A 26,431-nucleotide genomic window follows, 5' to 3' on the forward strand; every position below is an offset into this window, starting at 1 on the left:
GCATTGAGCTTAAATTTCTCGTGCACTGCAAGGCATCGCCACGATTCCTTGCAAGTTGGTTAAAGAGTGGATAAGCCCCCATAGTCTCGCAAGCTCGATGCGCATGCGCATCGACAGGCGAGACCTAAAAAGACAAAAGAAAGAAGTCATACTATCACAAAATGCACCGAACTACACAGCATAATTTGCCTTTTCTTGTCGCATAATTTACTCAACCCAGCTGCATCATTTGCCCCTCCCCTTACACATAATTCCAGTGGCCCTGGCTATGGGATATCAGTGCTACGCTCAGTAAGTTGTGCCATGACAGACACAGTCACAGTGTCAATTAAAAAAATTTCTTCCTAAAATAATCAATAAGTTTTGATGAATATGAAAGCAAAAAAAGAGTGTTTATTTTCCGGGATGCTCAGCAAGTAGACACTTAAGTTCAACAAGCTGACATGGCCGGCACAGTGGCCTCCTGGAGTGCTTCCTTCTGTTCTAAGGAACTGGTGTAAAGGCGACCTTTGGTACTGTGTGCTGTAGGACGATAAAGAACACGAAAAGCAAAGTTCAGGGCCTATGGACGAGAATCTTTGCATGCACGGTCCTGGCATAAAAATTACTTGCACAGCTGTTGGTTCAAGTGCTTTTAATTAGTTTCAGTAGAAAACCACAATAAAACATGCATGATTTGAACAGTTTAGACTCGATTTTTACAAAGCATCGTGCATTTATTTTCCGCTTAGCAAGGATTCAAAACACAACATTTGTAAAGCTGCTGTACCTCGTTTCGAGAGAAAATTTGAAACATCTTGACTCAAATGTTATCACGCACAATAAGATACTAAAAATGTTAGTGGATTTTGTAATTCCGGAACCCGATTGAAGGCCACGCGTTGCGACAATGAATGGGCTCTGCAGACGGGTTTCTCTTGGCAACATGGGCCCTGCTGCTAGAAATGCAAATTCTTGAGAAGCTGCAATCGGCAGAGGAACGCAGCATATCAAAAAGGACTACAATCTGAAGAAACAAAGTTCTGCCAAAGCCAATAGGTCTAGCTTGCATTTCGAGGTCTGGCTGTAATGTTAAAAAATAAGTCCGCTGAAGGGAAATAAAAAAAATTAAAAACAAATGTTTGTCTGCAGCTACACCCTTGCTGCTTCAGAAATGTTGCTCCCCTGCTCTGGCTGCAAGTGGTGTCCAGCCTCACTTTAGCTTACCCACCAATTATGCCTCTGCAGGAAGTCCATTTTGTAAAAGTGCAAGTTGGGTGTTCATTAAACACAGATTAGGGGGGCATTAAGAGAATGGACCAAGATTCTGCATTTGTACTCTACACTTCCACGAAAGAATGCCCTTGTAAATAAGGTAGAAAGTGTCTCATATTGTCCATGCTCCCTCACCTTCCACTGAAAATAAACACATTTTGTGGGCCACCTGTGTGACATCCCTAGTGCAAAAAAGGGGTTTGTAGTTAGTGGGCAGGAATGGGTGGACTTCTGACACTGCCGCAGCCAAAAGGCAAATCTGTACATCCACCATTAATGAGTCTCATCAGGCCTTCCTTCCCCTCCTCACCACTACCCGACTTCATTTCTTGGCAATAAGCAGAAAACTGAAACATTCCATTGTGACGGACATATTTTTGTGTTGATGGCAAAGTTCATTTCATTCCCTTTAGGCAAGCTTCATAATGTGTGTTAAAGTCAGGTATACCTGCCCGCAGGGCCTTCTGAGGAGTGTAGGGGACACTGCAGCATTTACAGATCTGCTGGAGGAGGTTGGAAGAGAGGCCCACTTTACTCAAAGAGTGGGTCATGGTGATGGGACTGCTCCCCACCGGGAGGTGCTGGAGGCGAGGAAACTAAGACCTTTAAAGTTCTCCTTGCAGGACGATAGGGCATTGGCCTGTACAGCACCCCTGAGAGACCAGTGGCACATGGGCCTACTAAACTCTCAAAGGTTCGTGGACTCCTGGGCATCAGGGCGGTGACTGCAAAGTACAGCTACCCGAGGGGCGTAAGGCTGCTCTGGGTCTACACAGCCTTCCTTTCAGTGGCAAGGACCTAACAGGCACGCAGAGCTCTCCATCCAGCAACTTCTTAGGTTCTGTTGAAAAACAGTTATAACTCTACCATCCCGGGTGTGACACTTTCCAGCAGAGTTACACTCTGACAGATAATTACACCACTCCCGGTAGGGAATCCTGCCGCAGTGTGGGCACGCAAATAAGTCCAGTTCACTATCTTCACTCCCTGCAAACCTCCCAAGCAACCTGCTGCACACCAGCTTGAAATGCGTTATTTTCTACCAAATACAAATATTTTGGACAATGTCTTATCAAATACAGAAATGTTCAGGAGTGTGCAAATATTATACCCTCACCATCCCACTAGTACAGAGCTGGCCGGAACGTTTCCAATAACTTCAACAAACATAGACCTACCCACGCCGATCTATGGAGCACTGCCAGGAACAAGAAATTCTACCCCAAATCTATCAGGTCCTCATCTTTTCCGTCTGGTACGTCTGGCCCCACCTGCTTCTCCTGCCACGCCTTCCTCAGGAGGACCACCTCCTCTCCAAATACCCGGTGGAGAAGTGCAAAGTCCTCCAACCCCATTTCCTTGCCCTGTGGAAGAGGTGCAGCATTGCCCGCTACCACTTCCAAGAACTGGCCAGGGGCCTCTAGTCTGACATTACAGGGGGCTGGGTGGACCCTCTTAGCCCACATTTTAGGCGACCTCTTTGGGAGCTTGGCCTGGCCTCCTGATCCCGTGCTGCCCATATTACATTTGACCACCCCATCTCCTTGTGGGCCCCAGAGAGAAGAGTCCGGGGACAGCAGACCATTGCCCGGAAGGGCAGCGTTTCCAGAGAGCAGGCTCAGCTCCTCGTACTGGCGCTTCAGGTCACCAACCAGCATCTTGAGGTAGTTGTAGCTGGCGGCTAGGAGCACCTTGATCCAGGCCTCCAGGCTAGCTTGGCTCTCAGTTGCCATCTTGTACATGCGTAAGCCTGGGTCATTGTACACCAGGGCAAAGGCAAACTCTTCGTCGGACTCGCAAAGCTCCACCGAGCATCCCTCCAGCACAATGAGGCCCAGAGGGTCACGTTCTCCACGCCTCTCGAAGTAGAAGAGCAGGTTCCCCTTCAGGACAAACCAGCGGCGCTGGTAGGAGGTGTTCAATTCGCCCTTCTTGTTCAAGTAGCCCTCCTTGTCCACTGGCGAGTGGCCATGGCAGTAGGGGATCACACTGCGCTCGTGGAACTTCATGGCTGGGATTCTGTACCTGTGAGGAGGTAAATAAGAGTGTGAGCACAAACATTTTTTTAAACAATGGATACATGGAACAGCACAAGCAGCAGCACAAGCTTCCTGTACACCCACATGAGACAACACAGTGACATTCAGCAGTAAGCAGCCTTTTCCAACACACTGTACAGTGCAGAAATCTGAAGGAGCAGAGTGCATGGCGACATCAATGAGGAAACAATGGGGAAAAAGAAAAAAAGTAAATAAGAGAACTTAATTTTCCTTTTAAATTACATTGATGTCAAGGAAGTGTTAAGTGGAAAAAGTTACACATTTTTACCTTAAAGAAAATCGTAGTCTTTAGCCTAATTCAAGAGTACAAGTATGTATGAGCCACAGGGCACGCTTCTGCACCACAGAGGTCATGTGCAGCACAGATTAAATGAGCAGTTCACTTGTTGATTCCTAGCACGTAATCCTGCGCTTCTCTGTCTAGGACCTCAAGATACCTCAACAGGAATACCATTTGCCACATACGTCCAGTTTCTCTTTGAAGCATGCCGTTGATCCAGGATTAAAACATCCCCTCAAACTGGAAACCGCCCGGCTAAAAGACTCTGGAAGCATACCATGTGACCATGCATCCGCACAGGTGATGACAATGTTGTGGGAAATGGACCTTATTACTGGTGACACACTACTGTGGGAGAGTCCAGGTATCTCCGAATAATAGAACCACCAACACGAATTGGTGTGAAAAGAACAACTTCAGATCCACTCTAAGAATCAACTTACACGTATCCTCTTGCAACATCAATAAAGTCCCAGCTACATGCAGCAAGATCACAATAAACACCTTGCTCCCGCCCGTTCTGCTCCTCACTCGACCACTCTTTTTCCAGCAAGCGGTCAAGATTTTTATCTGACTGATGGGACAATAGATGGACATTAAAAGGGTAGAACAACTGCAGGTGACTACATTTTTTTGCGATCTAATTAAGCAGACCTAGTCTACCTGCTGTATCTGTGAGAAACATAAAGTAACCCCAGTCCCTTGCAATACCTTGCTTCTTTTTGCATATACTCTGAGTCACTCTTAGATTGGAAGCAGAGGCGGCAATCGCCAATACAAATGACACTGAAGAGGTTGCTATTAGACTCCTGTTAACCATTTCTAGATATGCTAAAAGGGCAAACTAAATGTTTTAGAAACTCATGTAAAAGAAAACACCTACTCTAGAGACATGAAACTAATCACTAAAAGAGAAGTACGCAAGAAAAATATTCACCAACGAATGTCTATTCATTCTCACCAGCTACGGCAAGGGCTCCAGCTGTATGTGTTTTGACTGAGCCACAACAAATCCTATCAATTGATTATGAAAAGAAGGATATGCAAGAAGCTTTTGGATAAGAATGAAGAACAACAAGAGGGTTTTCTTATCGAAGTTGGATATCATATGCTGATTCGCAATGGATCGAGACGCTCAGCAGGAGGACAGTTCGGCCCACCAGTTTCAATCCTGCCTTGCGGAACTGGTCTCTTGCAATGACTGAGAGCTATTTCTGGATCAATGCCAATAAAACAGATCATGATCATAGGCAAGTCTCCATCTATATGGTCGACGGCATGGTGGCGGGACACCTCTGGCCAGATCCCTGAACCTAAACCGAAAGTCAAAAACGTAGGAGTTTTGTTTGTTTCCAATCTTTCTTTCAAAGCTAAAATCAGCAGTGTAGCAGGGAAGTGCTTTGGCACTCTGAAAAATGTTAAGGAAATGCTGGACCTCATCTCCATAGAATCACACAAAACTATGGATCATGCGTTGATCATATCCCAACTAGAATAATGTGATGAGGTTTACCTGAGAACCACCAAAGGGAGCTTAAAAAAGCTCTAAAGGAGTGCAAAATGCTGTGGCCCGTCTGGTCCTCAACCTCCCAAGAAGGGCTTCTGTTACAGCAGCTCTAGCCACTCTCCATTGGCTTCCACTGGAAAATAGAATTAGTTTTAAAGCTCTCTGCTTTGGTCACAGGATTTTTGCCTCGAAGGGCCCCATATACTTCTGCCCCTTGATACAGTCCTACCCCCCGTGGCATCAGTTGAAATGCTCTGAGGCTAATTCTGTGCAGATCCCCAAGATCGGTAGGGCCAGACTTGGGGCTCGCTCCTTTTCCTTCTTGGGGTCTCTGGTTTGGAATTCCCTTCCAGCTCCGTTAAGAGCCGAACCTCTTGAGACCCGGTTTAGCAATCTTTAGAAACCTGGCTTTCCAGTTCCACATAACTGCTGACTTGGGCCTTCCTCTGGCTCCTGGCGGGTGCTACTGTAGCTGGGTCAGGTTCTTAGCACTGGGACACACTGGTGTGATGTAACCAAGCGCTCTATAAATCCACATATTATTATTATTATTATTATTAATGGCTTGAATTAATGGATGACATTTTTTTGCGTACCTCTACTTTAGTAATTAGTTTCATTTCATCAATAAATTCTCTGGGAGAGGGGTTTGAAGGGAGGTGGGAGAAGATATGATGCGAGGTGTTAAGAGTCGGCCTGAAAAATTCTGGTACCCAAAGTTATTACTCAATACTTTAGAGACATTCTGACTTTTACCAAAAATGAACAGTAAATACGCAAATCAAATCGTACGTTATCACGAGACAAGAGTGCGCTAACGAAAACCTGACTGCTACAGTTAGCAAAAAAAAACGTTTTTTAGGCTTCTTTAGTCCCTTATTCTCCTATTTCCAAAATAGAGAAATCAAAAGAGATCGTCAAAAATATTGTTTGCACATGTCAAGACTTGCGCCTTATGTTCAGCAAAGTTAGTATTAGATCACTGTTGTATTCACCTAGAAGAGGTTTTAGGACCAACGAAATTAGCCATGTGGTTAGGTTTAGAAGTATAGTTGGAAAAGAAACGTCAATCTTTGGTAAATCAAGAGCTTAGTGTTATTATGACTCTGTTCCAAGCTCCTCGTTTCTGTAATTACCGTTTCTAATCAAGCTTTCTGTTTTAAACCTAACTTAGCCTGCGCGGGCGCAAGCTGTCATTAATAAGTTTAAACTCGATGGTATATTCTGTTAGTAGTTTTATTATTTACTGTAGATGGTCATTATCATTTAAATTAGAAGTAATGTTTTAATTAATTACAATACACAAGTTATGAGCCCAAAATGTTTTCCTATCGCGTATCATAATGTAACAACGATAACAGATATCGCCTTGAACATGAATTGGGTCAATGTTAACAAACGAGCAAGCTCTGAGAGGCTCTAAAATTCACAAAGCGCATTGCTCAGTTTTTCCTCTAATTCTGAATCACTCACTCCAAGACCAGGCAGCTCAGTGTTCTGAAACTGCACAAAAACAATTCGACTTCTATATTGCAATGCAGACATACTATAGTCAAAGGTAAGAATGGCAACAGGAATTTGTTTTGATCTGGAGCTTCATACAGCACTTCTGTTTTTTAAAAGAACTCGAAATAACAGTAGTTTATATTAAGCAATGTAGGAAGGGATACAACAGAAGCACCGTGATCGAGCATTCATCAGAACAATGTCACTCTGGAAACTAGAAATAAGGGATTTAATGAGTCTATTCAGGTTTGAGTGAACTCGAAGTAGTATCTGCAATTCATGTTTTCTGGTGCCTCAGAGGTACAAGATTCCAGTACATCACTGTCCGAGACAAATGTGTGAGGGTACCAAAACGGATCTGTATCTTGGTACCCAAAATGGCAGTAGATGTTTTCTGCTGTCCCAGTGTGTACTAAGACTCCAACAAACGCAGCGAAAAATATATTGAAGAAAATACTTGGTGGAGCTTTGCAGGTAGCGTATGGTTAGCCATTTTGAAATAGGCTTTCTAAATGAAAAAGCATCCGATGATGGTCGTCACGACGTAGGTGTACACCTTGTACCGCACCAGCAGCTATTTTCGGATATTTCTCCAAGTTTAATGTACCATTCCAAAATGGCTGATGGCCAATGTCAATGGTAAGGTTAATTACAAAAAAACAAGCACAGGACAAAATTAAAGGAGCGAGCGGCTAGTAAAACTGTGCAGCTGCTGGGCCCCTAACAAAAGAAAACAAGCATTTGCAATGCAATAGGTCTAGCATTACGAAAGTTTGAGTTATTGGTATTGTAAATTTTAAATATTTTATTTATGTGTTGGTTTTGAAAATAGCAAAAGTAATAGCTTTGCATTTATAATTGCAATAGTTGTAACTTTCGCAAATGTGACACCTGTAGCATTTGTAATGCAATTTGTGTTGTATTTACGTGACTTAGATGTATTGATATTACAAATAACAATGGCTTTTCAATTTTTTTGAATAATTAATACTTAAATAAAAGTTATTGTAATTTATAATGGCAATAGCTTAAACTTTTGTAAATAACTTTTGTGAAGTTTATGTTCAGTGTATTTTATTTTGACGAAAATCCAAGAACAGAAGTGAAATATTAACATCTTTTTGTGACATTTGTAATAAAGCTTGAAACATTGAGAGAACATATTTGAACCAGTTGTTGTTGAATGGTTGCACAGATTGATGCTGTGGTGACGCGGAGAGATGTTGTGGTGGTGACGAGTGATGCTGTCTAGTTCAGTGATGCTGTGGTAGCGCATAGTGATGTTGTGGTGCCCCTGAGTGATGTTGTGGTGCCCCTGAGTGATGCTGTGGTGATGCAATAGATGGAGGGAGGGCGACAGATAGATAGAGGGGGAGCGATAGATAGAGGGGGAGCGATAGATAGAGGGGGGGGGGGCGATACATAAATAGATAGAGTGAGGGCGATCGATAGATAGAGTGATGGCGACAGACAGAGTGAGTGCGATAGATAGATGGGCAGATAGAGTGAGGGGCATAGATAGAAAGAGGAAAGATGGAATTTGTGCACTTGTAAAGTGCCCCCCAGTGACGCAATTACACCACTGCACAAGCCAATAGGAAGAGCACACACGGGCGAGCACTTACCTGAATATTGTATGCATACTGTCCTGTTACCAACCTTGTAGATATTAAACTATAAATACTATATGCCTTTTATGTGTATGTAAGAACTCGCCTGTCCTTTTGGAATGTGTAGGTGCTAAGATCGGAGTTGAGGGGATACGATAACGATGAAAGGGGAAAAGAGGGAGGTGGGAGGGGATAGAGAGAGAGTTAGCCGGTGCCAGGGTGTAGTGAAAACTAACAGGCAGCTGTTCCTATGCACAGGGCGTCTGGATGCTCACCTTCATATACCACAATGGAGTGAGTCAGCCAGTTTCACCACACCGGAGTAGTGTACAATATAATCATGATCAACTCTGTCACAAAATTAAGCACCCGGTCTCTCTTTATAATGAGCTGTATTCATACTGTAGCCAGGTGTTTATTATAACTTGCTGTAATGAGGGAAAACACAACACTATTAGTATTTAGTTAACTAACCAGGGGGCATGAAAGTAAACAGAGGTGGGCGGCCACAGGCTATTTGAACATGCACACTGCACCAAAGATCACTTTTACCCAGTGCGTAGCATGCAAAGCACAATAGTAGTAAGAGCCTGCAAGGTCCCAGCTTGTGCGATGGCGGGGGGGGGCAGAAAAGAAGAAAAAAACAAAGGGAAGGGAGGTCCAATGGTGGAATGGAACTGAAGAATGGGTGGGGCAAGGGAAACCAGCCAGCATCCTCCCCTTTCATCTCTGCTTTCTCAATTAAGTTTTACTTTGCATGCAATTGAACCAGCTTTGTATCCATTGTAAAGCAATAAAATAAACATATTTGATAACTGCACCGATTGAATGAGTGCCCAGAGACCGACCAATGGTGTTTTATGACAGAGAACACTTCGAAAAGATTAAATCATGTAAATGAATGTGTTTCTTTGAATAACAATTGTCTTATACAGATTTAAGTTGTGGGAACTCGCATGTCCTTTGAGTGAAGAAGAACGGGGAGAGCGCTCGCTGGTTTAAAGTGCTATCTGCAGAGAGCGATGGAGCGGCACAGTATAGCGTCCGAATCTCCTATCCGTACTCGACCTTTGATCCGCTGTGGGACTGATGAATTTAGAGACACGTAGATGAGGAATCTTACTAAAGCTTCAGATGGGATTTTTATTCAGATAGCATTTTTTATTTAACTAATGCTATAACCATGAGTCAGCCTAGTAATGACAAACGCATGTATTGTGATCAGTAGAGCTTTGAGATGCCCACTGATTCCCCTTTATCTATACTTTGAACATTGTGTTAACCCACCCGCACACTTGTTGATCATATCAATCCCTCTGCCTCAGACCCCCCCCCCCCCCCCCCCAGAGAAGGCCTGTCTAACGACCAGCTGCATTACTAGGACACCCCCCTCACACCTGTGATGGAGGTTGGGAGCCCAAGAGAGCCGTTTTGCCACGGTATGTGGATGCTATTGAGGTCTGCCGTGTCGGCTGCCTCCAGCCCGACTTAACATCTCCCTGAGGACCGGTGCCGCTCATACTGGCAATCAGCAGAGTGCAGATACACGCGAAAGAGAAGACAAGTAAGAATACACCTACAAGTTAGGACTATTGCCTTTGACAACGGTTAATAGTTGCATAAAATTAATATACAACGTGCAAACACAGCTCTGGCGTAGTTATATATAATATTGAAAATACTTCAGTTTGTGTGTGAGAGGTTGTGGCGTAAGGGCCTGTGCTACCGACTTTGGAGCTGGGGAAGGAGGTTCGAGTGTTCGTTGGCTCAACATCTTGTGATGCTGGGCAAATGGCTTATTCTCCCTGTGCCTACCAAAAAATAAATGTTTATGTCCTTGATGAAGCTCATGCAAAGCGCTTCGAGTTCGCGCAATATAGAACTGCAAAAAAAAAAAAAGTTACATGAAAAGCAAATAAAATATTTGACGGAGAGCCCCAAAGGGACCAGTCTCAGCACCTGCTCTTCAGAGCTGTAGGTGCTGAGCACTGGCAGGACCCGGCCCACTTAAATCCCTGCCCGTAGCTGTAGATAAAGAAGGATACAATTACCCTGCAGAGCTTCGTTTAGGGTCATGGGGAATGAATTAACACGCAGCTTGGAAGGTCAGCACAGATTTTGGACGCAACAGTAATTGTATGAACCCATCAAGCTATTTAGCAGCAAGTACTCCCTGAGCGAAGCAGAGAAATGAGGTGAGCAAAAGGATGCACGTCTACCCCCAGCTCTGCAGGAGATGATGGAACAGCATTATATTGGCCGTGACTATCCCGCAAGTGCCAATGAAGGAAGTGGGTGGCAAATGGTGAGCAATTTTGCGGCCGCTTCGATGTGCTCAGTAGCCGCGCGGCTCATTGAGAACATCAAAGCCGCCGCGAAAATGCTCCCAAAAGCCTGCAGGTTGACAGATGGTTCTAAGAGACCTAAAAAGTGAGTAAACGTGCCTAAATCATTTTGCTGAAGTTGTGAGAATCCAAGTGCACTGAGGTGCTTACCTGTTACCTTCTGGCATTCAAAAGCTTTTGGTGAAGTGATAGCTCGCGTAGCCATAACGCAGAAGTTAAGTGCTTCTAAACTGGAACCACATATGAGTCGGGTCATGCCAGTGGTAAACAAACATTAAAACCGATAATGATAATCAAATAAATTCTCTATACAAGATTTATTAGCGTAAGTAACCTCGGTGTCCGAAAAATGCATAAAAAATTACACACTCCGAATACAAGCATTCCCGAGTGTTGTGCGCATGCGTCTATGTGCTTATGTTGAAGGTTGCTATGGGAAAGCGTATATACATGCACAGAGAAAAACTAAATAAATAATGAATCACGTATGCGGGAAAACAGAGTGCGAAAAGATAGACCCAACACCAACAAGCATTGGCCATGAAAGAGACACGGCCAGAAAACTCAGTGCGAAAGCTAAAGATAAGCAGAGGCCGGGAGAGAAAATAAAGAAAATGAGGCGAGAGTGGAGAAGATAATGAGATAGACAAAAGGAGGCTCCGGCTGGGAAAGAGGCTAAAAGGGCTGAAAGGGTGGGGAGAATGCACGTAGCACATTCCAATGAAGTCTGGTGCGAGGCGGCGGGGGAGGGGAGCAGGCATATGGTGTTTGAGTGAGCAGCCTTTGATGTGTGAGCGAGTGGAAGGGAACAGCAGGGGGCGGAGAAGCAGATTGCCTTCAAGGCAGGAGGCAGGCAGAAGACTCGGGCAAGCTTGTGCACGAGAGCGCATGCACTCGTGGAAATACTCTTTTTTGGAGAGCTTAGTTAACTCTTGGTTTCACTGCTATAGACTCGCCCTATTCCATTCCTGCGGAATGGAAATAGGCCGAGACCTAAAAAAGTAGGACCTGAAGAGGAGGGGCAAAAATGAGGTGCTGGAGTGTGTGTGGGTGGTCAACAAGTAATGGTGGAGCAGCGAAGCATATGAGGAACGGGAGGTATCGAAAAGCAGTGAAAGGAGACGGCAAACAGAAACACTGTAAAACAGCTATGCTCCAGGGAAAGGACAAATACAAGAAGAGGAAGGAAAGATCGAGTAAGAAGCAAGCATGACTGACAAGAAAGCCTACCAATGACAAGCAAAGGGATGACCCAGGGCCCACCGTAAGTACAGCTATTTTCACACTAGGTTTATCGACAACAGGCAGTTAAAGTCATGGATTCTTCTTTCTCTGCTTTGCATCTTGGTCAAGCGACAACAGCGGGTTGTGGGTATTCACTATATTGAGCACCAGCTGTCACTGTAGGTGGATGAGCCAAGGTGGGCTGCAGCAAGGTTCAAGCGAAAGGTCTGGCTCGAGGAGGAACCACAGACGAACCAAATCTCGGTCTCCTCTCCGCAGGGTTTATGTACTTTTGTAACATAAATAAACAAGCAGCATCTTGCAAATTTTGAATTTCTGCAACACAGTGAAAGTATGAGTATAATAAAAATGTGCATACTTCTGGCTGCTGAACTTACAAGTTTTTTTTAATGTCATCTATTGTGTAATTTACATGGTGGATTTTTTGATGGCTCTGCTTGCGATCTCAAGCAGTTCTTGAAGTGGGAAGAAAACGAGATAGAAGCCCTGAAGAACCACAAAACGTAATTGAGGGACATGATGAACTAAAGAGTCAGGCCTGGCTTAAGAAGTGTGAGTAAGGAAACATAATGTATGGCCAATGTAAACAAGACACATAAAAGTGCTTTGTATCTTTCTTGAACATTGTTCATGAAATATACCCTTCTTAGCCATAAAGTGGGTGCAAAGAGCAAAACAAAGTTATACATTGCACGTGTAACAAGAGTTCTCTCATATGACATTAAAGGGCAGGTCCATTTCAACCTTTTCATAGAAATGTGTGAAATTGAAGGGACAATTTGGGGAGTCACAGTGGAACATAGTCGTGGGTGGTTAAAACAAAAATAGTTCCCAAACACTAGCAAGCGTGCACTTTTTCACAAGGCACCTGTTACTACAGTCTCAGTTTTGAAGCACTATTACTTGGCCGTCGTCTGTGATTTGCAGGTATACTGCAGGTTTCAGCCCCCAATGGTAAAATGGCTCAGGTGGTGAATGTCTTTGTACTTTAAAATAAGGAAATCCCACTAACAACGATATAACAACCATAACGTATAGAAAATATTTCCCCAAAACAATGTAATGCTGAATTAAGTCAATAAAACGTTTCTTTCCCACTCAATGAAGACATATTGAATTAGTCTAAAAAATACTCCATTATTTCCCCTTTAATATATTTGGAATTCATAGTAATCTATATTTTTTTTAAAGTATTTTCAGTCCAAAAATCAACATTATAAAACAAAGAAACTCCCAAGCCCTAAAATAATTATACAACCACTTACAATCCTACTTAAAATACTATTTCTGGACATAACGGGATCCTGGTCAATAATTAGTTCCTCTCCTATGTTTGAATATGTTTTCAAACTATTGCCATCAAAGATGATCACTCCACTCCAGATCATTATGAACATCATCTCGCTCTAGTCTTGAATTTTCAACAAAAAATTGTTGATTTCGGGTGTGTTAATCTAATTAGTTAAACGGAAGCAAAAAAGACTGCATTACCCAGAATGCACTAGACTGTAAAACAGAAGTCCAGGATTGGAAACAGTGTAATGACTTGGAGTGAGATGGCCACACTACTGTGGTCCAAACCAGTAAAACAATAAAAAAAAACATTGATGCACGTTTCAGTAGTATGCAAGTAGTCATCACCTTCATCAGGACACCGACAAGCACGCTGTCACATTATTTTCTCATACCTGTCAGAACCCCACTTTTGTAAAAGATTTTTTTCATAGTGTACTCTTATATATTTGCATGTTCTAAATATATCAAATATGTTGCTATTTGTATGATGCTTTCAAAATCTGCTAATCATATTTCTCTACAGAATATGGAACTACTGTAGCAATTACTTCCCTTTTTCTGTACAGCAATACCTTTTATGTTACTTTTTTTTTAAGGTAGCAAAGATCCCTGGAAACACTGTCGCAATGTTTCAAGTGTAGGGTATTCCATGTTCACCCAAGTGAGACACTCAAGATGTAGACACCATCAGGTTGCAGCGCTCAGCGTACCATCTACAGACTATAGGCTTCACTCTTGTAAGACATCATATCGAGTTCATGGATTCACTGCACAGATCCGGCTATAACCTGAAGGTAATATGTTCCAATCCCATTCAGACTGCTCTCATTGGGTTATGCATGTCATGCGCTGGGAAAACCTGTAGGTAATATGCAAGCCAAGAGTCTGAACTTGCAAGGTTAAATCATTCTTTAGAGGGCAGTAATTAACACCAATCATTAAGCTACAAGAAGCTGATCAGTTAGAATTGTATTCTATGTAAATGATGGTTATTGGTATAATTATTTACCTATACCTACAATGTATTACATATATTACGTGATTGTGTCCTAATTCAGCATCTCCGCTCAGTGCAGGTAATCACTCTGAGAAGTGCTAGAGGCCGATTAGTAGAATTAGGGAAGCCAAGGATGCAAAATGCTTGCAATCTGTTATTAGCAAAACTACTCCGTTTAGATACGAGTAAAATCCTAATAAAAGTATGGCAGCACTGCTGAAAAGTAGAGGGTACCAGCCATTACGTCCTCATCCATTCTTCCTCGCCATAACCCTTAATTCATGAGAGAATGCTTTTGTGGACAGAACAGGTCATCAGGCCAAAAAAGTACATAAGTAAAAAATCCCTTGTTTTCCCATCCCTCCCATGTAGCCAACTCCTTTTCCCTCTCACGTGATTAACATAAATGGAAGGCAACCCACCTCACTTTATGTTCTGTTGTTTCTGTGCAAGTATGTTCACTGGGAACTGGTCATAATCTTGATTTACATTTATTTATTTTTTAGTCTATAGTAGACAAAAGCCTTTTCTATAACTACGTCATAGCTAATATCAGAGCATAAGAGGTCCTGATTTAGCAGGCCCGTATGAAGTATTTTGGACAGCATGGAAGCCACTGCTCTCGTAATACAGAATTGTGGCAGTTCTACTGCGGTCTGGCTTCAGATGAACAATTTTGGAGCAGCGTGCATTCTATTTACTTTGAACACTTCTCCTGGAATGAAGCAAGTGGGGAATATTCAATTCTGTGGATGCAGCTGCCTGACTCCATGATGGCGCCACTTCGCGAGAGTCAATGTTGCTTAGCAACAAAAATGAGGTCGAAAGTCACTTGCATTTTTGTAGATGGTGAGCCACAGTGTTGTGTGGGTGATTGTGGCTGTGTTTATACAGAAAATAGAGCAGTACAAGAAGTGTCCTAGTTAGAGGGGCCATTTGGAAAATGGTAAGCCTGACCCAGAAAGTGATGAATCCCCTGAATCAGTTCGATCTACAGAAGATATACAGCGTATGATTGAAACGGCAATGACTGCAACATTTAAAACCAGGGACAATCCTCCCTCCATCAAGAAAAATTGTCTATACCTACCTGGTGGGCAGATTACTGAGGATGAAGACATTAAGGGAAGATTCTTACAAGGAACTGGAGTTCTGCAGCACATATGGGAAAATATGGTCTTTCCTGATATTCTGCTTCTGGAAGAAAGTGGAGAGTTTTTCTGTAATATTAAAAAGAACTCAAACCGCTATCACTATATGTGCAATTAAAAAAGTCAATGATATGAAGAGGAAATAAATTAACAAATATTCTTTCCCTTGATTCTATTCTAATAGATATCCTATTCAGATTTCCTAGGTGATTTTCCACCAGTGGTGAAAGAGGACCCTCTTCTTGGAGGGTTAGCCACTCACAGTGCTATAATTGCGGAAGAGACAACTCCGGCTGCACCAGTCAATATAGGGTAAATATGGCAGCAAAACTGGCCTATGTCACATCCAATCTTTCTTTTAGACCAACAGCATACCCTAGCTATGCAATGCAGTCACTCATTAAGGATTTTTAAAGACAGGCAGATCTTCAGAAATACTGAGCTGAATTGACACCAACATTAGTTATGATGAAGCAGCAGGTACACTTTCTCCCTGACATAGCCGATGATCCTTTAAGCACATCAGTAGCAGTGGCAGGTTATTACTGCCAAACATCAAAATTGGATGAGGCCCAGAAATCAGATGCAGAACACAAGAGTCTGGTAATGTAGAATCCATTTTCTGGTGCAAAATTGTTTGCAACACCGCTGGAAAATATGGTTAAGTTGGCTAAAGACAGAAAATTTAAGGGAGCAACATAACAGTCAACAACAGTAAGATTTTTTTTGTAAATCAAAGAGCATGTGGACCTGCTTTTCCCTCCAAAACCACGAGTCAACCTTTTCAAGGAAGGTGATGTGACCAGGCTTGCCCTCTTTCAGATAAAGCCCGGTCAGGACAATCATCATCAAAAGCACGACTATGGCACAACATCAAAACAGCATCTGGTAGGGGGGCCGGGTCAAGTACCTTTTTACAGCAATTGAAAAATTCAATCAAGAATCAGTAGGTATTGCAGATCATTCAGAAGGCCTACCTATTTTTCCAGACTGGAGCTCCAGATTGGTTTAGTTATACTCCTCTCCCAGTCAAACCTCTAAAAAGAAAGGTGTTACAAGATGGGGATACAACAGTTGCAGCAGAAGAAAACAGTAGTGGCAGTTTAGTCTATCAGAGAGAGGAAAGGATTTACTCAAATTTGTTTCAAATACACGAACAAGCAGGGAATTGCCGACATGTAGCAGATCTAAAGACAATGAATGTATGTATTACACATATGAAATTCAAGATGCCGAGTATGGGAAAGGGAGATTTCCTGATGTCCTTGGATTAATTGAGGTGTATCTTCAAGTGTTGATCTATCCAACATTTCAAAGGTATGGTGTTCACTAAGGTGTTAGAAGCTTTGATATGGGCAATACATTACAAGGGAACTCGGTGCTTCCTTATTTGGACGACTGGCTCATTTGTTGTTCAGTTCCCAGAAACTCAACAGCATGTGGAAGAAGTACGCGATCTCGTTCAACAGCGCAGATTTTTGGTTAGCCATACAAAGCCCCATGTGACAAAGTCTTCAGTTTATTGGAGCCCATTTTAAGACCGTCACGGGGCAAGTGTTTCTGCCACTGGCAAGGAATCCAAAATGTATCAATTTCTAGCCTGCATGGTTCAGTCAGCCAGGGAATGGCTGAGAATACAGAAAATAATGCATTCACTTTGACCGTTCTGCCCTGGTCCGGGCTCCATATGTATGGCCAAGTAAACCACTGGTTGAGCAACTAGGACCTGGGGTCACAGCAGTACAAGTAGGAGGTGCCAATTATTCCACAGATACATCAGGCATTGCAGAGGTAGTTGAAAAAAAGAGAACCCTTTCACAGGGATCGGTCTTAAAGATAGTCCCAACAAGAAAAGTCACTATAGATGTGAAAAGTTGAAGAATTGTTTGCCACTCTGTAAAAAACGTCAATACAGAGGAATTGGTCAGGTAAGCATGTTAGTTCTTCATCCAGTTGTAGGGAACTGAAAGATTTTCATCTAGAACTATTGAAATTTACTCCACAGCAACTACATAACTGTGTTCAGAACAGACAAAGGTAGTGATGAGTTACATCAATCATCAAGGTGGATGTTGAGTTTTGGCGCTAAAGGGCTTATTGACAAGCCCCTTGAGCTGCTGGTATGTCACTTTTAATATGGGAAAAAGTGACACACCGGCAGTGTAAGGAGCTTGTAAATAAGCCCCTAAATTTTCTAGCACAGGAAAATGGGCCATGGGAAGAAAACAATTTGCACTCTCCAATTGCAGTGTTTTTACCAGGGATGGGGAATTGAGCAGCAGACCGTATCAGCAGAATGTTTCCACCGATTAAACTGTCATTGAGGCAATATTCCACTAGCTAGTGAAAAATGTGGTCTGCCAGAGGTAGACCTCTTTTCATCGAAGGAGAACTCTCTGCTGCCTTGGTCCTCCTCAATGACTTCCTGCCCGGAGGCAGGGAGTATTGATGCAATGTCGCTCAAGTGGCCCAAAGCCCTGTAATATTTGTTTTCTCTGATTTCCATGATCCTATGGGTGCCTTAGATGGTTAGGGAGGACAAAATAACACTTGTTAGAAGTTCTAGCTGAAAGCGACGTTCCTACTTCCCACTGCTCTTACAGTTAGCAGTCCAGCCTCATTGGGTAACCTCCGGATTCAAGCTCCCAGCTGGGGGCATGGCAGTCGACATGCTAATTGAGTAGCTTGCGTTTGTTCCACAGAGGTGGTGGATTTAGTACAAGAGTCAGTGCACCCCTGTATATTAAAGTTCACATTCTAGCCATTGGCAACCGTTTGACAATTGGTGTAGAGACAGACACTTTTCTGGCTTGAGAGTGGATCCTATTAAAGTCCTGGATTTCTAAAAGGATTGATTCATAGTGGGATTAGCAGCCTCTACGTTTCGCGCCCTGTGGGCAGCAAGAAGTGCAATTAGAAATCCCCAATTAGAAAATGTAGAACCTTTGGTGTGAAGGTTGTTGAGGAGTTTTTCCTGAAAAGACTGGGAAGGACTGGCCCTACACCATCCTGGAAAACGCCTTTAGTATTTCTGCCTTTACAAGAATCCCTGTTGGGAGCACTAGATAAGACAGAGTACGAAGTTCTAACTTACAAAAGGGTATTATTGGTAATTATTTCTATAGCTTGGAGGATTGGGTGCGTTGTTAGGTAAAGAGCCTTTTCTAAAAAAGAATTACCAGACAAAGTTAAGTAATGCCCAAGTCATCAATGAATTTCCAAGGCTCCTTCAGATTTTCATTGTAGCAAGGATTCAAGGTTAATAATAATCATCTTTATTGTATATGGTTAATTAAAGCCTTTACAATGTGCAACACTGATAAAAACTGTTTAAAGTTGTAAAAGAAAGCACAATACTAGAACAATATAGAAGTACCTGATCAAAAATAATATGTGCATGAATGCAGAATGATCAAACAAGTGCCTTCAAGTGCTGACCGCAAATTAATTACGCCTGGGGACTTTAATAAAGTGCCAGTGTTTAAGAATAGAAGTTATTTGGTCATTAAAAATGAGTAATATTAACATTAAACACCAAGGTCGCAAAAATCAGCAAACTAGTGTTGCGCGTGTTTATTTCTATCCAGTCTTCAGTCAAGGAAGAACGCTTACATACTTTGGATGTTAAACGGCTCCAATGATCTGTCTGGAGCAGCCTCATTTTAGGAAAGTTGATGCTCTGTTACATTTGAGGCAGCAGGACATGGATTAACACTGTCAAGTCTACTCTCAGTAGATGGATAAAACAAATTATCATTTCAGTTTATGAAATAAAAGGGAAAAACAGTGTTGGGGCAGGTAGAGGGAGGTCAACAAGAGGTGTGCAGCCTTGTGGGTGTCACCAGTGGATGCATCTATGTTGGACATCTACAAGGCAGCTACCTGGTTCATCCCCCACACATTCACAAAATATTATAGGCTGCATCTGAGAGGAGAAATGTGCCTGCTGCATTTTAGCCTACTATTTTTGGGTCTGTGGTGGCATAAGAAAGTGCCCTTATATTTGTAATTCATAGGATTGGGATCACAATTTGGCCCGGTCACTCCCCCAAAAAGTGGCCCACTTTCCTGGAACGTCCCTTTCAAGGATCACCATCTGGTTAGTCTCCTAGGACTACATTTTTTGAGAAATGTTTGGTAAATTAAATAATTTAATGCTTCTAGAACCATTGAGATTGGAATAACTAGAAGCTCTGCATGCTGGCGAGGAGAAATAAAATAGCCTAGGGCCACAACACTTGATCTGGCTAGGGTTGCCACCTGGATGGTACCAAACAGAAGAAAATCACCCAAAGCCTGTATTTTTTCATCTGACAGGTATGTACTTTAAGTAGTAAATGTAAGGCGAAAGCACTTTAAAATGTGTTCTAAAGATGGCTTAATACTCTGTGACTGATAGTTAAACTAAAAAAGAAAAGCTGAAAAAATAGGTTACAATGGAATAGGGACTTTTTTTATATTAAGAGTTCTTTAATTATCATTGTCCAGCCTTTGCAGAATCTGTCTGTTTGTTTTTTGTAGTTTTATATAGTGTGAACTTGGCTTGAAATCATTAAAGCAATTTACATGATCACCAGTTACATCATTCAAGATTATGCTAATACATTATACAAGATTAAATTCATTTTTAGGGTCGAGCCTGTGAGAGCATGCCCTAGCTATTGTTCACAAAAAGGACTTGGAGCCCGGGCATTGCTTACTATTTGTATGTTTAATGCCACTCTTCTTTACAGGCTCCCTAATTGCCCAGACCAGGCCAAACATTGTTTCTGGTCATTTCAGTGAAGTAGGGACAAAGGTACGGATTGATTCAAGTTAATCTATGCACATCTGCTGCTCCCGACTGATTGAGATACTATTTCTCTCCCCCTCCAACTTCCCCTGCCTGCAGCTCCCTCCAAATAGTTTGCACTTTTTTTCTTGCTTTTTAAATTTTTAACATGGTACAAGGCAGAGAGAGTTTTTAAAAAAGTTTCAGCTGCGGCCCTGGGCTTGAAAATATACGAAAACTCTGTAAACGTGTTATTCTCAAACAGTGGAAAGAAGTCCACTGACCTCTTTCTCTCATGTTTCCCCAGCGGTATAAGTGAGTACTGCTGGGGTACTCATGTTACTGGTGTAGCAATATCCCTGGACTGCTCAAGGCTGCAGAGAACAGAATCTGAAAATGTGCTGGGAGAAGCCCCCTTCTGTGCCCCAATGTCTTCTTTATAAATGCAAAGGGCTGATGTGTTATGTATTTGTTTCTGATGTTATCCATGCCTGAACGTTCTTGAAACCCGCAATCCTAAAAAAAATACATTTTTAAAAACCCTGTACCCCACTTTTCAAGAAGTGCAAATTGCACAGACCTTTCGCAAGCAACTCTCACAAAGTCAGGGATACCTCTCCTTTGTTTGCCTCAAATATCTTCTAAAAACACAGGGAAGCCCTTTCTGTGGCTGCATAACACCCTTTCTGTCTGACAGCAGAGAAGTCTCTGATAATTAAATTTAGGAAGCTTGTTTTACAGGAGCTCATGATTTACAGGTGATGCTCGGTTCATGATATACTACTCTATTCAGCTTTACTCTATTACCTATAATCAGGGGCCCATCTGGTTTTGCCACATATGTGCACTTGCTTTGTGTTTCGCTGACATTTTCCTGTACTGCATTGTTCATTTAACTCTTGTTAATGTTTGTTTACAGCACTGACACTGTTCCACTCTGTGCTTTCTGTACTTTTATATAAACACATTTTGTGCGATGCCATATCCAGTCTTTAAGCCCCCCCCCCCCCCCCCCCCCCCCAACAAGGCCTTAAAGACACTGGGGATGAGGTTACAACACCTGGCTGCTAGGAAGGCTGCTTCTCTTACCCCCCCCCTCCCAGCACACAATAGCCTGAGGTGAGAATGGCACAAAGGCCACAAGTCACCCCCACCCCGCGCGTATTCACACCCTCCTTTATTGCCCCCATAACCTGAAGACCAAGGCCCAGCAGGGGATGACTCTGCTTCTTGCCAGGCAGGTCCCACGAGGCAGGGGGCAGAGGCAAGATTTCCCAAAAGGCCAGAGCAACACCGGGTCCCCAGCCTCAAAAACAGCAGGTCAGGAGAGAACCGTGATGCTGGCGCCTCATTAGAGTGCCGTGGCCTAGCGGGGATTAGGGAAGACTGTAAAAGTCTCTTGGGCCAGTTTGCAGAGGCCCCAAAAAAACGGCCCACAGGTGCCACTGGAGCCCCGGCCCATCGGCCAATGCCCGAGTGCCGTCCTTCCCAATCCGACCCTGTTTGTCAGTAAAATTAAGATACACAGTAGTTAGATTAGCATGTATTGCTTGTGACGTCGAAATAAGTGCGTGGGAGGCAGCTCATGAAGTGAGGACTGTGGCGAGGAACACCGAAGAGGAGGTTATAGCCCAGTTACTTACTCTTAATTTTCTTTACTCCAAGTCCAGTTCTTTCTCGTAAGCAGTTGAGTTTCCCCCATTTCCCTTCCTGACTGAGTTTCGGCTTCAAATATACTGTAGAGCAGTGGTTCCCAAACTTTTGACCCCTGAGGACCCCCATTGAGTCACCACTGGAAGCCGGGGACCCCCAAGCAATCTGTATGAGTTAAATATCAAATATTAAAACAGTAATTAAAAAAAACACACATGTGCACACAATACAAATACTCAAAGTACTAAGGATTTTGGAGGCAGATGTACGACCATTTTATTTAGCGCTTCGCAATTGGTGACCCATTGCGAATGGCAAATTGCGAGTTGCTAAATGAAATGTACAACAGTGTGTTTAACATGGTTTGCAATTCACAATGGGGTCGCAAATTGCGAGGCTCGTGTATATTAATGAGCCTCTCGCAATTTGCAAGCCCATTGGGCATGGCAGGCCCTCCCAGGTATGGTTGCCTGCTGGGCTCAGCAGACGACCATGTCTGGGACTACTTTTAAATAAAGCAGTTTTTAAAAAATAAAATGCAGCCTGTTTTCCATGCATTTAAAAAAAGAAAATGAAACGTTTTTGTTTAATTTTTTAAGGGCAGGCAGTGGTCCCTGGGACCACTGCCTGCCCTTAAACAATAATTTTGCATGCATTTGCAAAGAGGAAGGGGTCCCCCGGGGGACCCCTTCCCATTTGTGAGTGCATTACTATCTACTTGAAGTACGTGATTATTGTGGGTGTTTTGCAACTGTAAATGCAGTCGCAAAACATTTGTACACGGTTTTGAGACTCGCTATTTGGAAGGGAATGCTCCTTCCAAATAGCAAATTGCAAAACCTATTTAGCAAGTCGCAAAAAAATTGCGGCTCGCGAAATAGGCTATGTACATGGCCCGATAGGTTTTTGTATGCGCAAACGGGTTCGCGAACCCGTTTGCGCATATAAAAACGGGTCGCACATCTGGCCCTTAGTATTTTGTCATATGTATTTCCTTTGTTTTATAGCATCTCTCATACCATTGTAGGATGTCAGAGCACTTTACATCACACACATATTGAGATAATGAATCTACATGTAAATCAATGTATAGAAAATGGTACATAAGGTAAGGGGACTATAAGGTGTAGTATTAACATGTCATTCATACTGTTAGGCATTTTTAAAAAGTGCTTGGCCTGGAAAAGCACAAACTCAGGATTCAGAACATAACACAGTGGCTAGCACTGACTTTTACATTAAAAATGTATTTCTTTCCAAATAAATCTTTTTATAGGTCTCTCAGCTAGATTACAATTGTCACTTATGAAGTGCACGGTAACAAAAGAATCTCTGTGACAAAATCAGTAACCACGGACCTATGCACATCAAGTCTGTTTGTTACACATTCTTTGCAGTAGGCACATTAACCCTCTGTGCTACATTAGTTAAGTCAAAGCTGCCACTGAACAAAACTCTCCTCTCTCTCCAGCAGGTACATTAATCACTGGCATTATCTTGACACTTTTATTGTTGCTCGAACTCTGCTAATTATACAAGAAACTTTGCTCTGCTTTTAAAACTGCTGCCCACGGACCCCCTGGGAATGTGTCACGGACCCCTGGGGGTCCGCGGACCCCAGTTTGGGAAACACTGCTGTAGAGAATGATATTGCGTAAGTGAAAAGAGCTGACTTCCTTTTTATGTTAATCATGTGATAGTTAAAGGAAGTCAACCATATTGGAGGGATGGGTAACAAGTGGTATTAGTATTTCCCTCATCGTCTTTCGAAATCCCCCACTCTTAACTGCACAGGCCAATGCTGGCTCGCCAGCTAGATTCTGGTACAATCAGGGCTTTAAGTGGGATGAAAAAACGGTGGGGGGGGGCTCTCAAAGGGACGTGGCCAATGTAGTTAAGGGCATGGCTTAAAACATATTAGCTACAAATCTGTGCCTAGCATAGTGTGCCACCCGGACTCGTATTTTGCTGTTTCTGTCATTGCATCCAGACATAATACAAGTAACATCTTACCTACAACAAGTCATGACTATTGACTTTGTTATTGGTTATTAGTTGCATAAGATAAATAAGCAGCAACTATGGCTTGTATATAATAATGAAAACACTTCCACTTAAAGCCCCGGTGACACCATAACAATGTTGCTGCTCCTGCGTTTCAAAAAGAGAAGGGAAATCCAGAGAAAAAATTACCCTCTTTAAAGGATTTCCCTTCCCCTACAACGCTCACCACCCGCACATCGATGTGCCTGCAGTCACTGCAGTGCGGGAAAAAACGAACCGTCTGTGCCAGGGCATAAAACTGAGCCCGATAGAGACCTGTTTCGAGGCCCGGTCTCAGCACCGGTGAGACCGGGCCCACTTAAAGCCCCGGGTACTATCCCAATTAATGAGCAGCATCACAGCTAAGATGTGCTCTGAAAGTAGATCACGAAAGATACAGCAGCTATGTTGAAAATTGCTTTCACTTCGTGCCCATAACTGGCACAGCCAGCCTCAGTTCTGGCAATCCAACTTTAAAAAGTACAGCCACCATATTGGGGTGCACCAGTATGCATGTAACAGGGATATGATGGATTCCCGAGATACATTTTGCATTAGCAGCCTTTCCTCAGGACCCTTTGTTGATTGTGAGTACCCAGGGTCATCTATGGCCATGGTCCAGCGCCCGGGGTCACACCATAGTGCAGGAAAGAAACTAACTGTGATTCAACCTTAGTTTCTACATTTGACGTAGCATGGTTCTCACATCCCTCCCCTGCCCTCTGAGTCCTTCACAGATTTCTAGTTCTCCCTGCTTCGCTACCCTCTGCCACTCTGCTAACCAGATATAACTGCATTATAATCACTGAAATAACAGAGACTAAACCGAGGAGCTGGCCCTGGTCACTACCTGGTCGTTTAGAAAGAGGAGAGAGGGGGACTGGGAGAGAGAGTTCTTTCTGTATAGGACGCATATAGAAGACAAAACTGAATGTGACGATCGAGTCTACTTTTCCGATGTGTAATTCCTCTTTTATTCATTCAAATGTAAGTATTTGCTGGAAGGTGACATTGTGCAACAAATAGCATGAGGCCATAAAGTAATATTTCTTTCTCTGGAACAAAAGCCCTCCTTATATGTCTTTTAAGCCACTGGTAGAGATGCTTTACAGGAAGTCAATATCGATGTAAAAGTATGTGGAAGGGCTCATCTCTCGTTTATGTCCTACTTATGGCTCTGTTTTTTCTCTCGGATCCCCACAATATTAACCTAGTAACGCGCTCGATTATCCACACTTAAATGTGCACAGGCCCTCCAGTCCGGGGTTTTCTTTTTGAATTCTGACACTTTTACTCATTAATCTGTAACAGGTTACAAAGGACCACATACAAGTCGCATAGTGTAAAAGTAAAAAAAAAGCCGGTACAGGATGTCCCGCATGAGAAGTGAGTTGATGAAGACACCTGTTACACCATTTATAAGCGAGAGCTACAAGAGTGGGCGAAGGGGGCAAACAGTGGCTGAAGGACACGTGGGTGAGTTCACACTGGTTAAGAGTGGCTCAAAATGGGTAAGACATACATTGTGGGTGACCTGCTGAAAACATCCCTATCTGTTCTCTCATACTGTGCCTTTTTTTTAATATTAATTATTTGGGGGTGTTTTATATAGCGCGAACTCGACCCGAAGGTATCAGATCGCTTTACATGAGAACCAGAGAATGGGCCACTTGCTATCGACATCAGAATACATAGCATTATCGCACAATCCAGTCATATCCTGGTTGCGTACATTAGCTCACCCATCCTGGTCATTCCCCGTTGGTCGTGTCTGTGGGCAGGTGTTGATGTACACACTGCTATGCAGCATGCAAATCCCAAGTTCCGCAAACACTGCCCTGGGCAGATTGGGACTGTCTTGTCCTGCTTTTCACTTCCCCCAAAGAGCGCCCTCATACCCCCACAAGCCAAGTGCAAGGCGCTTAGTGTGTGCAGAAGATGGCTCTGCTCTCTGTGCGAAGAGTTTAGTCCAGGGTGATGTGCTATTTAAAATCAAGGCGCTTGCCAAACATTCGACAAAAGCTGGAACCTGCGGGGCGCAGGATTTGACGTCAAATAGACTTAGGCGGTGATGCAAGCTAACGCAGGACAAACTATCTTAAGTGGTGTGAAACACATGACTCCAGGCGGCTGATGTACTTCCCTACCCAACATCTGGCCCTGTTCCAGGCACCCTCTCCAACGATAGACTAGCCACACTCTCGCCCGCGGTGTTTGTTCCTATGCGGTGTTATCCGATCGCCCTACTCTCTCCTTACCACTCACTTTCACAACAGTTACCGCCCCGGCGCTGCACCAGCTCACCATCCCCTCAGCGCTGCACCGGTCAGACCCCCGGAGCTTCGCGGTCCCCGCAGCAGCAGGTACACACGGGTGGCAATACACAAGTACACACGGGCGGCAGTACACAAGTACACACGGGTGGCAGCACACTCGAGCCCAAGACACACTCTCCCCGCTTCATTACTAAGAATAACAGGGACCGGCAGGGCAGGCTCACCGATATGGAAGGGGCGGCGGACAGGACAGGGAAGTGCCTCGGGCCTCCGGCGATGGCTTGCCTCAGGAGACGGTCTCCGGAGCTGGTTCCGGGTCCCGCGGGCTCCGTGCCCGGCAGGACAGGTGCGGGGCGTCGCCGCGCACCTCCTCACGCTCCCTCTGGCTCGGACAGCCTCCTCCCCCTCCAAGTCTTCAATGGTCTGATGGGCGGGCC

At 43.5% G+C, this 26,431-nt stretch overlaps 1 protein-coding gene across 5 annotated transcripts; it reads right to left on the bottom strand.

Annotated features, from left to right (window-relative positions):
• Positions 1-619: 619 nt before the first annotated feature.
• Positions 620-26,431, bottom strand: LOC147703153 (sesquipedalian-1-like). 5 transcript variants are annotated; one of them, XM_086931692.1, is made up of 3 exons: positions 26,219-26,431; positions 15,191-15,294; positions 620-3,279 (listed from the first exon to the last, which is right to left on the bottom strand). In XM_086931692.1, exon 3 carries the CDS (start codon positions 3,261-3,263, stop codon positions 2,472-2,474), a length of 792 nt encoding a protein of 263 aa, XP_086787818.1. In that variant the 5' UTR covers positions 3,264-3,279; positions 15,191-15,294; positions 26,219-26,431; the 3' UTR covers positions 620-2,471. The 5 variants fall into 5 exon arrangements, with proteins under 5 accessions (XP_086787818.1, XP_086787816.1, XP_086787817.1 ...); XM_086931690.1 differs by having other exon boundaries at positions 15,191-15,297; XM_086931691.1 differs by lacking the exon at positions 26,219-26,431 and adding an exon at positions 16,229-16,289 and having other exon boundaries at positions 15,191-15,297.

Source organism: Lissotriton vulgaris, chromosome 7 (genome assembly GCF_964263255.1).
Source record: "Lissotriton vulgaris chromosome 7, aLisVul1.2, whole genome shotgun sequence".
NCBI classification, from domain to species: Eukaryota; Metazoa; Chordata; class Amphibia; order Caudata; family Salamandridae; genus Lissotriton; species Lissotriton vulgaris.